Genomic DNA, 13,777 nt, shown 5'->3' with positions numbered 1-13,777 from the left:
TGTGTGTACATATATAAATTTACATAAAACAGGCTAGAAAGAAAATGAACAAAAAATTAATGGAGGTTAAGAGTGCCATATTTTTTAGATTTTCTTTTATCATCAGAGGTTATTTTCTTCTTCGGAAGAATTCAAATAATTGTTTACTTCTTTTGCAATGCAACAATAAGTAGCTACGGGCAGAATAAGAGATCCAATCAAAAGTTTAAGACATTAAATGACTTGCTTACTTAGATTGTAATATATAACTCTTCCAAAATCATTAATTTATAATCAGAAAAGAAAAACTAGCAAGAAAGCAAAACACATTTGCTATAACAGAAGTGGTTAGGGTCATTTATTTGGAATATAAAATAATACTGGCAATGTTCTTTAATCACATATTAAAATATGACTCGAATTAATGAATATGGGAAAAATAACAGAAAAATAAATTATATTACTCACTTTCTTGCTAAACATATATTTGCCCAAATCGCAAGGGCTTGAATGTTGAATGAGAGCTGGGTCCTCATACTTGTTACTTGAGAACTGTAAAAGACAGAATCTAACTTATCATGGGTAGAAAACAAACTTAAGATAGTTCCAAATAAAACATTCTTTGTATAATACATCTGACTGTGCAGTGAATAGTTTTAAGGGCTAGAGGCAGATTTTAAAGTTATTTTGTCTTTTTTTTAAATGTAAGAGAAAAAGTATAAGAGTTAAATGGTTCTAAGATGTTTTCCAATTGTAATATTTGATTACCAATTTACATTATTTGGGATAGGATTAGAGCACATAATTCTGTATTTATAATACTGGTATGCTGTATTGATAATATATACCAATTTGGATCCCCCAGTTGGTTTTGTAGGAAGTTGTCTCAAATCGGCTTTTGAACTCTGTCAGCAGTGTAGGCATGGCCTCCTTTGATTTAGCGATTGAAAAACAAAATGTGGGGTGCCTGCGTAGCTTAGCCGCTTAAGCACCCAACTCTTGATTTCAGCTCAGGTCATGATCTCAGGGTTGTGGCATTAAGCCTACTTGGGATTCTCTCTTTCCCTCTGCCCCTCCATCCCACATCTCACTCTCAAAAACAAAAAAGAAAGACAGAAAACAAAATTAATGCAAATAATTTTCTGGAGAGCTAATCATAAAAAAAAAAGACAAGAAAGGTGATCTCCAACTCTTTTTCTAACTTAAAAGGCTTCCTTGTTTTCTAGGTGTGCCTGGGTGGCTCAGTTTAGTATCCAAACTCTTGATTTTGGTTCAGGTCATGATTTCAGGGTTCTGAGATCGAGCCTCACCTCGGGCTCCACACTGGGCATGAAGCTGGCTTAAGATTCTCTCTTCCTCTGCCATCTCTCCAGCTCCCCCACCCCCGCCCCACCTCTCTCTTTCTAAAAAAAAAAAAAAAAAGACTTCCTTGTTTTCTATATTATTTGGTTCAAAAATGTTTAAGCAATCTTAGAAATGTATTTTCTCCCTATAATTAAACTAAATTCTTCTATTAACTAATAAGCATTTTCCCAAGTGTTATTTGAGTTCTGAAATAGCTCTAGCAGTCTCCAATTTTATAAAAGAAATGACTCTATACACCATTTCAAAGAACTTTCTTTTCCCTACTGGCAATTTTACTGGAGAAAATGTGATGCCATAATTATGGAAACCACACAATGTGTATTTTACTAATGGAGACTCATCTACTATGAGAAGATATTCTTACTCATTTTCAAATACACTTGAAAAATTGATTCCAGCATGAGGCCCATTTCAAACCATTCTTCAAAAGGAATGAAGTCAGTCTCAAAATTAATTCTTGGAGATCTGTTGCTTAAATGTAAGCTCTAAAACATGGTCACTGCCTAGGGTTAGATTCAATAATTTCCTTGTACAGGATTGCAATTTAGAGATATGCATGGGGAAAGAATTTAATTTGCTTGACTGGAAAAGGATAGATGATTAGGTCCCATCATTTTGAAGGATTTTCTAGTAAGTTAATTATGAGTTGCTTTTCTCAACACTCCTGTCCACCTGAAACAATTAAAGACTAGAAATTCTCTCACTCAATCAGAGAGTGCTAGGATTATGCCTTCATTCTACATTATGATTTGGTTTGAACAAGTAATGTGGGTGTGAGTGGTCATCACCTTTGTCTTCTTTTTTCTAGGCTTATCACCTAACGGCTATTATTTCAATATAAAGGAGGCTTTTATGTTCCCCAATAGATGATGCAACTAATAAAAGTTAGATGTATAGTGCAGCATTACTCTTGAGAGTTCTCTGGAGTTCTTGTGGGATTTCTTAAGGTAAAATATACTAGCAATCTCAAATGTGATAATAGCCCTGTAAGGTATGTAGGAAGAGCAGGCAGTGAGTCATCTGGCATGGAGCAAAGGAGAATAAAGTAAAAGCCCACAGACATCGGTAAAGCTTCCTTTATTACTGAACTTCTTGCTGCCTTTTCCCCAACCAAAAAGAAAAAGAAGCCACAAAAATTTCAGGCAGACATTAAAAAAATACTTAAAATCAGTTGTGAGAACCAACAAAAGGCTACATGAGAATAACTGGTGGCACGAAAATGTTTTCAAGATACAGTATAAAATGAAACCCAGCTGGCTAATAAAACAGTATGTACACTATGATCCCATTTTTTAGAGACAAAAATATAAAGAATATTGAATGGATACAGACAAAAATGTTAATGGGTTAACAATATTGGTTCTCTCTATATGTTAGCTTTTAATTTTCTTATTTTTAATTTTAATTCTTATTTTTGCTTACCTATATTTTCTAAACTTCCTATAATGATTATGTATTGCATTTTGGGAGCAGGGGAAAGGGACATTTCTTTTTTTTTTTTAAATATTTTATTTATTTATTCATGAGAGACACACACAGAGAGACAGAGAGAGAGAGAGAGAGAGAGAGGCAGAGACACAGGCAGAGGGAGAAGCAGGCTCCATGCAGGGAGCCCGATGTGGGACTCCATCCTGGGGTCTCCAGGATCACGCCCTGGGCTGAAGGTGGCGCTAAACCGCTGAGCCACTGGGGCTGCCTGGGACATTTCTTTATAAATTTTTAAAAAAGATTTTATTTATTTATTTGAGAGAGAGAGAATGAGCTTAACCAAGTGAGCTAACCAGGTGTCCTGGAATGGGACATTTAAAAAGAAAAGAAGGAAGGATGGAAAGAAACAAACAAGCTAGCAAATAAACAAGAGAGAAATTGGGAGAACTTATGAACTACCTCAGACATAGAGTTGAAATATTCTACCCATATCTTAAAAATAGGGAGAATCCCAAAAGTCCTGGGAATCCCAAAGTAATAATTAGTTAGGAGAGATCACTTTAGGTTATAGAAGACTATTCCATAATTTTATAGAAAAATATTATAAAGATAGTACAGGATTGGTATGGGTATTTTTCAAGTTGTCTTAATCTATGTCGGTTTTAGAGCAAATATTAACCCATTTTTCTTTTTCTTTTTTTCTAGATTTTTTTATTTATTCAAGGGAGACACTGAGAGAGAGAGAGAGGCAGAGACACAGGCAGAGGGAGAAGCAGGCTCCATGCAGGGAGCCTGATGTGGGATTCAATCCAGGGTCTCCAGGATCACACCCTGGAAGAAGGCGGCACTAAACGGCTGAGCCACCTGGGCTGCCCTTAACCCATTTTTCAAAGAAACCTTAGTAGGTAATACAGATGAAATATATTTGTTTAACCAGCTGTAAAAAAGGTTGGATATTAGAAATATTTAAGTCAAAAACAGAGCTTAAAAACAGCTGAAAGACAAAGTCTTAAGAGACATTAAATGAAGCTTTAAATATTTAGGAACATAGCTCAATCCTAAAAAGAAAATAATCAAATGCTAAGTACAATGTTAGAAAACGTCTCTGAAAAAGATGAAACCAGAACAAAGAATAAATGATATATAAAGCAACACTGCATTGGGTAATTTCATATCCAAATGAAAGTGGAAACATTTTAGTTTTATAGATTCTATATAGTCTACTAATAATTATTGTATTTATTAGTCACTTTAAGCTTTATCTTACTGAAGGAAATGCTAGAATGTTTGACAGTACACCAAACAATTGATAACCATACTGGCAAAAGCTACTTCTCAGATAGCTACTGCTTCACAAAGGGACAAGTCCCAAAATCCCAAAAATCACTTATAGAACTAATACAGTATTCACAAAAACCAGCTTCAGGAGTGCCTGGGTGGCTTAGCTGGTTAAGTGTCTGCCTTTGCCTCAGGTCATGATCCAGGGTCCTGGGATTGAGCACCCCATCGGGCTCCTGTTCAGCAGGGAGTCTGCTGCTCCCTCTCCCTCTCCCCACTTCAAAATAAGTAAAATCTTAAAAAAAACAAAAACAAAAACAAAAAACAAGAAACATGGGCAGCCTGGGTGGCTCAGCGGTTTAGTGCTACCTTCAGTCCAGGGCGTGATCCTGGAGACCTGGGATTGGGTCCCGCATCGGGCTCCCTGTGTGGAGCCTGCTTCTCCCTCTGCCTCTCTCTCTCTCATTAGTAAGTAAATAAATAATCTTAAAAAAAAAAAAAACAGCTTCAAATATTTCATACTCACAGCAAAATTTTAGACATACTGGATCCTATTTCAGATTTGGCCTAAACATAAAAGAGAAAAGTTTATTTGTGTAAGCCTTAAACTGCAGCTTTGTTAGGCTATTGTATTTTAACTCTCTTGATTTAAAATACACATGTTTTAAATAGACAATGCAACATCTCTCTTCATTCAGTCTTTACCTCAGAGCCTTACTGAGTTTTTGAAGAGAAGTCAGTGGGTAGTAAACACAGACATCCTTTAGGAAGAACTGTAGAAATGACGATTGGCTAAAAATCAGTTAAACTATTTCCAGCAAGAATGATTAACACATTAATGAATTAAAAGACTTTACACTTTTGTTACAGAGTCTCTTTAAGGCACTTTGATTAGAGCTCATTATCACATGTTAGCCTATAATTTCACAATTATGTGTGAATTATACAAATTTCAAATCTGGAATGGCCCTCAAGCAATATTGTAATAGAATAACCAATATAAGTAAGCCAGAGTATAAAATTCAAGTATCAAACTCTCTATGTCAAGAAGTAATTAATAATTATCCTTTCATTAAGCTATTTTATTATGAAATATCCCTACATACAAACAACACTTACAATGTATATTTAAGGAATAAAGAGTTTTTAAAAATCTATAGAGCCACCATTCATTTAAGAAACAGAACTACACGAATACCATGAAGTATCTCACAAAGCATTCATAGGACTCACTTTTCTCACCCCCTAGTGATAACTATTACCTTGAACTTTGTGTTAATTATTCCCTTACTTTCTAAAAATATATGGTTCTACTCCTTTTGTATGAATCCTTGAGCAATAGGTTGTTTAGTTTTTTCATGGTTTACAGTTTTGTCTCAATGGTGTCATATAATATGTAGTCTTAAGAAATTTGCTTTCTTGCTTAAGACAGAAAAAGCACAAACCATGAAAGAAAAATCTGATACAACTGTCTCTATTAAAATAAAAAGACGTGTTTGTCCTTTTACTTTTCAGGTAAATCTTTACTGTAACCACATTCAGTGTTTTTCCCTTTTATGTTCAGGGAAAGCAAGGCCTTTTGAACTTAAAAAAAAAAAAACCAACACTTTTAGTGAAATTATATCTTATAAAGTATTTACACATCAGTATTACATCAAATACTGCTGTGTACACTATCTGTCAAATACGAAAGAAGAAAATGTTTTGGTCAAGGTAAATTAAAAATTTTGAGGGTTTTTTTTTTTCTTTAATCTTTTCCAAATATTTTACATCATAGACCAAGGGACCAAAGTCATAGCCAATGCTAAGAAGAATGAAATGTTTCAAGGGCTGGCAGCAGAGTCTTTTTAATGTTTGTTATCTTGAAAAACATACTCAGAGATACAACATTATGTCATGAGGTTAAGTGATTCCAAGTTTTTCCTAATGTATGTTAAAGGCCACATTCCAAGGAGCAAGTTTGTTATATAAAAAACTGAAATGAAAATGCTGTTGTACTGTCATTGATAAACATTGTTGTTTTTTTTTTTTTTTTTCAGTCAAGACCCAGGCAGAACACTAAAGTTACACCACTTACTTCCCTAAAAGGGCTTTAAATATAAATTTACCAGACTGAATGTTCCATATTCTTCCCTGAGAAAATGTGTCAAAAATCCTAGCAATGTTGTCTGGTCTCCCCAGGTCCAACGGGCTTGATTGAGGTAGGATGAGACAGGAAGGTAGACGTAGGGCAGCAAACCAACACAGAAGTACAGACTTAACTTCAACAAAGAGCCCAGGGAGAGTTCCTGCATCAAAGCATATTGTGTTGTAGAACAATGTTTATTTTTCATCAATTCATCCTGGAACTTCAAGAACACATCGAGGAACACATCAAAATGTTTACACAGAGCTGATCTCTCAATTTATATTAAGTCACCACAGAATACTATGTTAAACCTTCTGAGTACTGTGGATTACTAGAAAATTGCATCTGCCTGAACTCCTTTGCATGGCAGGTGAAATCTGAATGAAGCAAATAATACAGGGAAGACTCCAAAGTATCGTATTTATATTTAAAACCATGTCATGACATGCAGCATTACACAGCTGAGATAACCCACTGGAAATGACTATTTGGCTGACTTTGAATATACCCAAAACATTGTTCCAATACGATTCCCTTCATCACCATCACCAGGAGCAGACTTCAACTATATTCTCTATTACGATTACACACTGACAATATGATTCTTTTGACAAGGGTTTTGGGTATTTCATGGAAATATTTGGCACAAATGAAGTTAGCCTTTTTTTTTTTTTTAAGATTTTATTTATTTATTCATGAGAAAGAGAGAGAGAAAGATGCAGAGACACAGGCAAAGGGAGAAGCAGGCTCCATGCAGGGAGCCTGATATGGGACTTGATCCTGGAACTCCAGGATCATGCCCTGGGCCTGAAGGCAGGCACTAAACCACTGAGCCACCCAGGCATCCCTGAAGTTAGCTTTTGAATAACCTTCCAGCTCATCCAAATGTTCCTTTTCCTCAACTTACATATAAGATGGAGTACTGATGGAAATTTGTTGTACCTAACGATGTTGCCTCATATGAGACTATATTTCTTATCTGCACATTTCTTTTTTAAAAAATATTTATTTACTTATTTGGGTGAGGAGGGGCACAGGGAGAGGGACAGAGGGAATCTCAAGCAGACTCCCTGCTGAGCACGGCGCCTAATGCAGGGCTTGATCCCAAACCCTGACATCATGACTTGAGCCAAAATCAAGAGTTCGACGCTTAACTGACTGAGCCACCCGGTGCCCCCTCATCTATACATTTCTAAAATAAAGGAAAATATTGACAAAGTCTTATAAAAATTACATCTAAAAGAATTCTTGTATACTAGAAGATTTAAATAGTGGTTGCTTTAGTAATTAGGAAAGGGTCTCTTATAAATACCATAATTGGAATATGTCAACTTTTCCTTTACAAAAAAGGAAAATTCATATGTGACCATGAATACAAGAACCAAGGTTCACAATCCCCAGAAGAATAAGCAGTTGACTTATATTAGCATTTTCAAGTAAACACTCTTAATTGAAAATGAAGTATTCTTATTATAGTACTGATTTCATTTGATATTTCTATAGTAATGAGATGCATAAAAATAATAGCATAAAAAGAGTATAAGAAATAACTAATTGAGCAACATGCCTTTGTTATTCTTAAAAGTCATTTTAAATAAAGCAAATGTTTATATTTTGACAGTTTCTGCATGTTATAAAGTTCCATTTAGAGTGGCATGATGGAATAGAGAATTTTTCTTTTGTGTAGGAAATAAACAAGGAGACAATTACATGAGAGCTTTTTCAGACACTGCAGGAGAGTGGCACTGAGTCCTGGCTGTACATACATTAGAATCACCTGCAGAGCTATTTGAAAATATCAATGTTTGGGCCTTACCCCAGACCAATTAAATCAGAATTATTTTGGGGTGAGATCAGCATAAATATGCATACATATACAAAAATGTATGTATACATCTGTACATACATTGACAGACTTTTTAAAAGCAAAGCATCTCAGATAATGTGAGTAGCCAGGATTGCAACCAACTGACTCAGGACTTCTTACTCTGCCTTAAATCATCTGACCAGTAAGATCCCACTACCCTATCACTTCATTGGTACACCTTATTTTCTAGCCTCTGCTATTGAACTAGTGAAAATGCAATGTCCTTTGAAGAGTCATACTTCCCAAAATGTCATCGTTCATCAGTAGCTGACCTAAGGACAGAATAAACAGGCCCTTGGACTACGTTCCTACCTTGTCAACTTTGAGTCTTGCATGTTTTATACAAAGCATATGGTTCCTCTTTCAATTAACTAACCCAAAATATTTACTTTTTAAGTTTGTGTCAATGTACCTCTCTGTTATCTGAATGCACCTTCTCTGACATCAGATGCCCATCTAGGAATAGGGCCATCAAGATGGCAACATAGATCATTCGTGATTCCAGTCTTCCCCACAGGAAGACCAGCTAGCTACTATCTACAGACAAAACATCATTGAGAAGAATCCCAGAATCCAGGGGTGAGGCTAAAGCACACCCTGGACCATACAGACTAAGAAGAACCACATCAGAAATAAAAAGGAGTCTTCTGACTGCATCACCCCTCCCTCACGTTAGCACAGCATTGCACTAACAGAGCACCCCTAGGGCTACAGTTTTTCCAGGGGGAAAAGAGAGTCCAAGGTGGACATCCAGCTCCCCCAGCACTGCAGGACACTTTCCAGGAGGCTCATTTGGGTCTTCACCTCATGACGACCATGGAGGGAGGAAGGGGTCTGTTGGGCTCAACCCCTGAGGATCACACAGACAGGAAAGGGGCAGCAGGGCTTTCAGTAGCCAGTACTCAGATCTGACAGAATGTATTCCTACTTGCAGCAGTGCCCAAAGCAGAGATCCAAGCCAGCTGTTTTGCCCATTTGTAGAGCTGAGCTGGTAGTTAATTCCACCCTAAAATAATTCTGATTTAATTGATCTGGGGCATACTTTTACATGATAAAGTCCACATGTGACAAGTCCATACCTAACATCATACTCAATGGTAAAAGACTGAAAGTTTTTCCTCTAAGATCAGGAATAAGACAAGGGTGCGCACTCTAACCAATTCCTGCTCAACATAGTGCTAGAGTCAGGGTATTCAGGCAAGAAAAAAAAGAAAAAAGGCATCCAAATCAGAAAAAAAAAGAAGTAAAACTGTCTCTATTTGCTGATGACATGATCTTAACATGGAGAAAATCCTAAAGACTCTACCAAAAAACTGTTAGACTCATAAATGAATTCTGTAGAGTTGCAGGATACAAAATTAATGTACAAAATTAGTTGTGTGTTTTTATACACTAACAATAAAGTATCTGAAAGAGAAAGAAAATTATCTCATTTATAATAGCATCAAAAACAATAAAATACCTAGCAATAATTTAAAAATGCCTAGCAATAAACTTAACCAAGGAGGTGAAAAATCTGTACACTGAAAACTACAATACATTGATGAAACTGAAGAAGACACAAATGCATGGAAAGATACCCCTTGTTCAGTTTGGAAGAATTAATATTTTTTAAGTCCCTATTACACAAAACCATCTATAGATTCAATGAAACCCCTATCAAGATTCCAATGGCAGTTTTTAACAGAAACAGAAAAACAAATCCTAAAATTTGTATGGAACAAAAAAAGACCCCAAATAGCAAAACAATCTTGCCAAAGAGGAATGAAGCTGGAGGCATCCGCTTCCTAAATTCAAACTACATCATGAAACTATAGTAATCGGGAGGCAGTTCAAGATGGCAGGGTAGGAAGATTCTGAACTCACCTCCTCCCACAGACACAACAAAGCTACAAAGACCTAAAAACTATCTGAACAAGCACCTCCATGTCAAAGAATAAGAAGGCTATATGAAAATGGGTAGGAGAGGCAGAGACATGGTCTCACCGAAAACCCCACCCCAGGGATGCAACCCACAGCCAGAAGAGATCTCAGAAATATAGGACTTTTCCCTGAGGAGCAAGGGGGTTGTGCCCCACATAAGGCACCCCAACCTTTGGGTCCTGCACCAGGGAGATGACCCCCCCCCCCAAATATCTGGTTTGAAAGCCAATGGGTCAAATATTCAGGAAAATTATAGGGCTGTAAGGGACAAAGGCTCTGCTCTTAAGGACTCACTTGCCCCAGAAACTGGTACAGAAGCAGCAGTCTGGAAAGTGCTAGACCAAAAGTAAAGGAGATTCATTTGCTAATGTTCAAATGTCTGCTGCAAGGACAGAAGTCTGGTATAATTCTGTCTGGGGACAAAGACACGGGAGGGCGCCATTTCTGGCATCCTTCCTCTATCCTGCTAATGCCAGTGAATGCACCCACTCCTGCATGCCACTCCATCAAGGCTCTGTCAAAGCCAGCTGGGCAAATGCCCAGCCCTCACATACCACTCCACCGATGGTGCAACCTAAGTCAGCTGGTGTGTAGAGCCCACACAGGGCATGCCCCATAGGTGCCTGGATCTGGTGGCCAAGGGGGATTGCATTTTGGTGTCCTATGGGTCTGAAATAGGTGGAAGGACAGTGCTTAGCAGGCTGCCAGCCCCAAGGGAATGCATTGACAACAGACTAAAACAACCACTGGTCTTCTTCTGAAAAAACTTCAGCCTGAGGGGTGGGTTTCACATTTACCATACATCTAAAGACTTTCAGGGAACATAGGCTGAAGGATAACATCTTTGAATTCTCACCTTGCCTCACTACAGCTTGCTGGCACCTCCCAGAAAGCGGCTCATATACTCGTCTGGAACCCTGAATTTGCAACAGTCCCTAAGGGAAGACCTCCAGATCAGTTGTTCTGGAGGCCAGGAGGGTCTGTGACTGTAGTCTCACAGGACTGTATAAATGTGCATACCTTAAAGATGCTGAGTGAGGAGCTAGTGTCCAATCAGCCTGAAACTAGGTGCTGACTAAGATCCCTCCCTCTGGAATACTCCCAGGTCTTGACACAACAACTGGAACCTGCCAAGAAAAACTTAGGCTGCTTAGACAGTTATAAAGGTTTGAGAGACAACCAAGAGCAAGTTAAACAATGATGTTCATCTCCTACACAAGGCAACTCCTGCAAGACCGGGAGACAGCTATTTTGCCAATACACAGAAACAACCACAGAGAATCAAGTAAAATGAAGAGATAGGGGAATATATTTCAAGTGAAAAACAAGAAAAAGCCCTGGGGAAAAAATCTTAATGAGACAGAGTAAAGTAATTTGCCTGACAAATAGTTAAAAGTAATGGTCCAAAAGATGCTCACCACACTTAGGAGAAGAATGGATAAATACAGCAAAAAGTCCAGCAAAGACAGAAAACATAAGACAGTACCAAACAGAAGTCACAGAGCTGAAGAATACAATAACTGTACTGAAAAAATACAGTACAGGAGTTCAACAGCAGAGTAGGTGAAACAGAGAGAATCAATGAGCTAAATCACAGAGCAATGGCACTCACCCAAACCAAGCAGCAAAAAGAAAAAGAATTTAAAAACTGAAGATAGCTTAAGAGATTTATAGGATAATTTCAAGCAGAATAACATGTGTATTATAGAGGTCCCAGAAAGAGAAGAGAGAAAGGGGCAGAAGCTTATTTGAAGAAATAATTGCCAAAAACTTGCTTTACATGGGAAAGGAAACAGACAACTGGATCCAAGAAGCCCAGAATTCCAAAGAAGATGAACCCAAAGAGACCCACACCAAGACACACAATTAAAATGTCAAAAGGTAAGAATAAAGAGAGAACTTGAAAGCACCAAGAGAAAAAACAACTCATTACCTATAAAAACATCCTAAGGACATCACCAGACTTCTCAGCAGAAGCTTTGGAGGTCAGATGAGAAGGGCATGATATAGTCAAAGTGCTAAAAGGAAAAAAACTCCTAAACAAGAATACTCCACCTGGCAAAGTTATCACTCAGAGAGATAAAGAGCTTTCCAGATAAAAGCTAAAGGAGTTCACTGACACTCAACTAGCCTTATTAGCCTTATTAAGAAATGTTAAAGGAATTTAAGCTAAAAGGAAAGGGTATTAATTAGTAATAAGAAAAAATATTTTAAAAATATCACTGGTAAAGTAAATATATAGTAGTGGTTTAATCACTTATAAAGCTAGTATGAGGTTACAAGATAAAAGTAGAAAAATTACTACAAATACAGTAATTAGTTAAGGGATATACAAAATAAAAAGATGTAAAATATGACATCAATAAATCACAGGGCAGGGGGAATAAAAGTATATCTTTATTTTTTTTAAAGATTTTATTTATTCATGAGAGACACACAAAGAGAGGCAGAGACATAGACAGAGGGAGAAGCAGGCTCCCTGCAGAGAGCCTGATGTGGGACTCGATCCCAGGACCCCAGGATCACAACCTGAGCCAAAGGCAGATGCTCAAACACTGAGCCACCCAGGCACCGCAAAGTATAGTTTTAGAATGCATTCAAACTTAACTTGTTATCAACTTAAAACAGCTTGTTTAATATATATATATATATATATATACACACATATAAATATACATATGTACACATATATATACATATATATATGTGTATATATATGTACATACATACATACAGGCTGTTATATATGAGCCTCGTGGTAACCACAAAGCAAAATCCATGGTAGACAGACAAAAGATACTGAGAAAGGAATCTAAGTGTAACACTACAGAAAGTCATGAAACCACATGGTAAGAAACCAAGAAAAGAAGAAAGGAACAGAGAGAAATTATAAAAGAGATGAAAAACAATTAATAAAATAGCAATAAGTACATACCAACAATTTCTTTAAATCTAAATGGACTGAATTCTCTGATCAAAAGACAGAGAGTGGCTGAATGGATAAAAAAATAAGACCCATCTATCTGCTGCCTGCAAGAGGTTCACTTCAGATATATGAACACACATGGATTGAAAATGAAGGGATGGAAAAAGATATTTCAAGCAAATGGAAACCAGAAGAAAGCAGGGATAATTATACTGCTGACATCAGACAAAATAAATTTAAAACAAAGACTGTAATAACAGATAAAGATGGGCATTACATAATAATTAAAAGGTCAATCCAGCAAAAGATATAACATTTGTCAATATTTATGTACCCCATGGAGAAATACCTAAATACATAAAGCTAATACTAACAGACCTAAATGGAGAAATGACAGCACTAAAATAATACTAGGAGGACTTTAATACCTCATTTATATCACTGGATCGACAATCCAGAAAGAAAATAATAAGGAAACATTGAGCTTAAACAACACATTAGATGTAATAATGAATATATACAGAACATTCCATCCCAAAGCAGCAGAATATACTTTCTTCTCAAATGCACGTGGAATATTCTCCAGGAGATATTATATGTTATACCACAAAACATGTCTTAGTAATTTAAGACTGAAATCATATCAAGCATCTTTTCTGAACACAATATCAAACTAGAAATCAATTACAGGAAGAAAACTGGAAAAATCATGAATATATGAAAATGAACATACTACTGAACAACCAATGAGTCAATGAAGACATCAAAAAAAGAAATTAAAAAATACCTTGAGACAAATGAAATGGAAATGAAATGCACCAAAAAAAGAAAACAAAAGAAATATAGCACACTAAAATCTATGAGATACAACAAAAGCAGTTCT

The 13,777-nt window shown here is 36.6% G+C and overlaps 1 protein-coding gene across 2 annotated transcripts in view; it reads right to left on the bottom strand.

Annotated features, from left to right (window-relative positions):
- The window catches only part of TMEM260 (transmembrane protein 260), a 73,298-nt gene that overhangs the window by 30,635 nt on the left and 28,886 nt on the right, over positions 1 to 13,777 (bottom strand). For both annotated transcript variants that reach the window (XM_049113213.1, XM_025442521.3), the window contains exons 6-8: positions 6,159 to 6,338; positions 4,577 to 4,617; positions 448 to 531 (exon numbers count right to left, since the gene is read on the bottom strand). In XM_049113213.1, coding sequence (XP_048969170.1) covers positions 448 to 531; positions 4,577 to 4,617; positions 6,159 to 6,338 — 305 coding nt within the window. The remainder of the gene's footprint in view (positions 1 to 447; positions 532 to 4,576; positions 4,618 to 6,158; positions 6,339 to 13,777) is intronic.

Source organism: Canis lupus, chromosome 8, assembly GCF_003254725.2.
Source record: "Canis lupus dingo isolate Sandy chromosome 8, ASM325472v2, whole genome shotgun sequence".
Taxonomy (NCBI): Eukaryota; Metazoa; Chordata; class Mammalia; order Carnivora; family Canidae; genus Canis; species Canis lupus.
The sequence above is the reverse complement of the archived record's forward strand: the minus strand, read 5'-3'. Positions and strand labels throughout refer to the sequence as shown.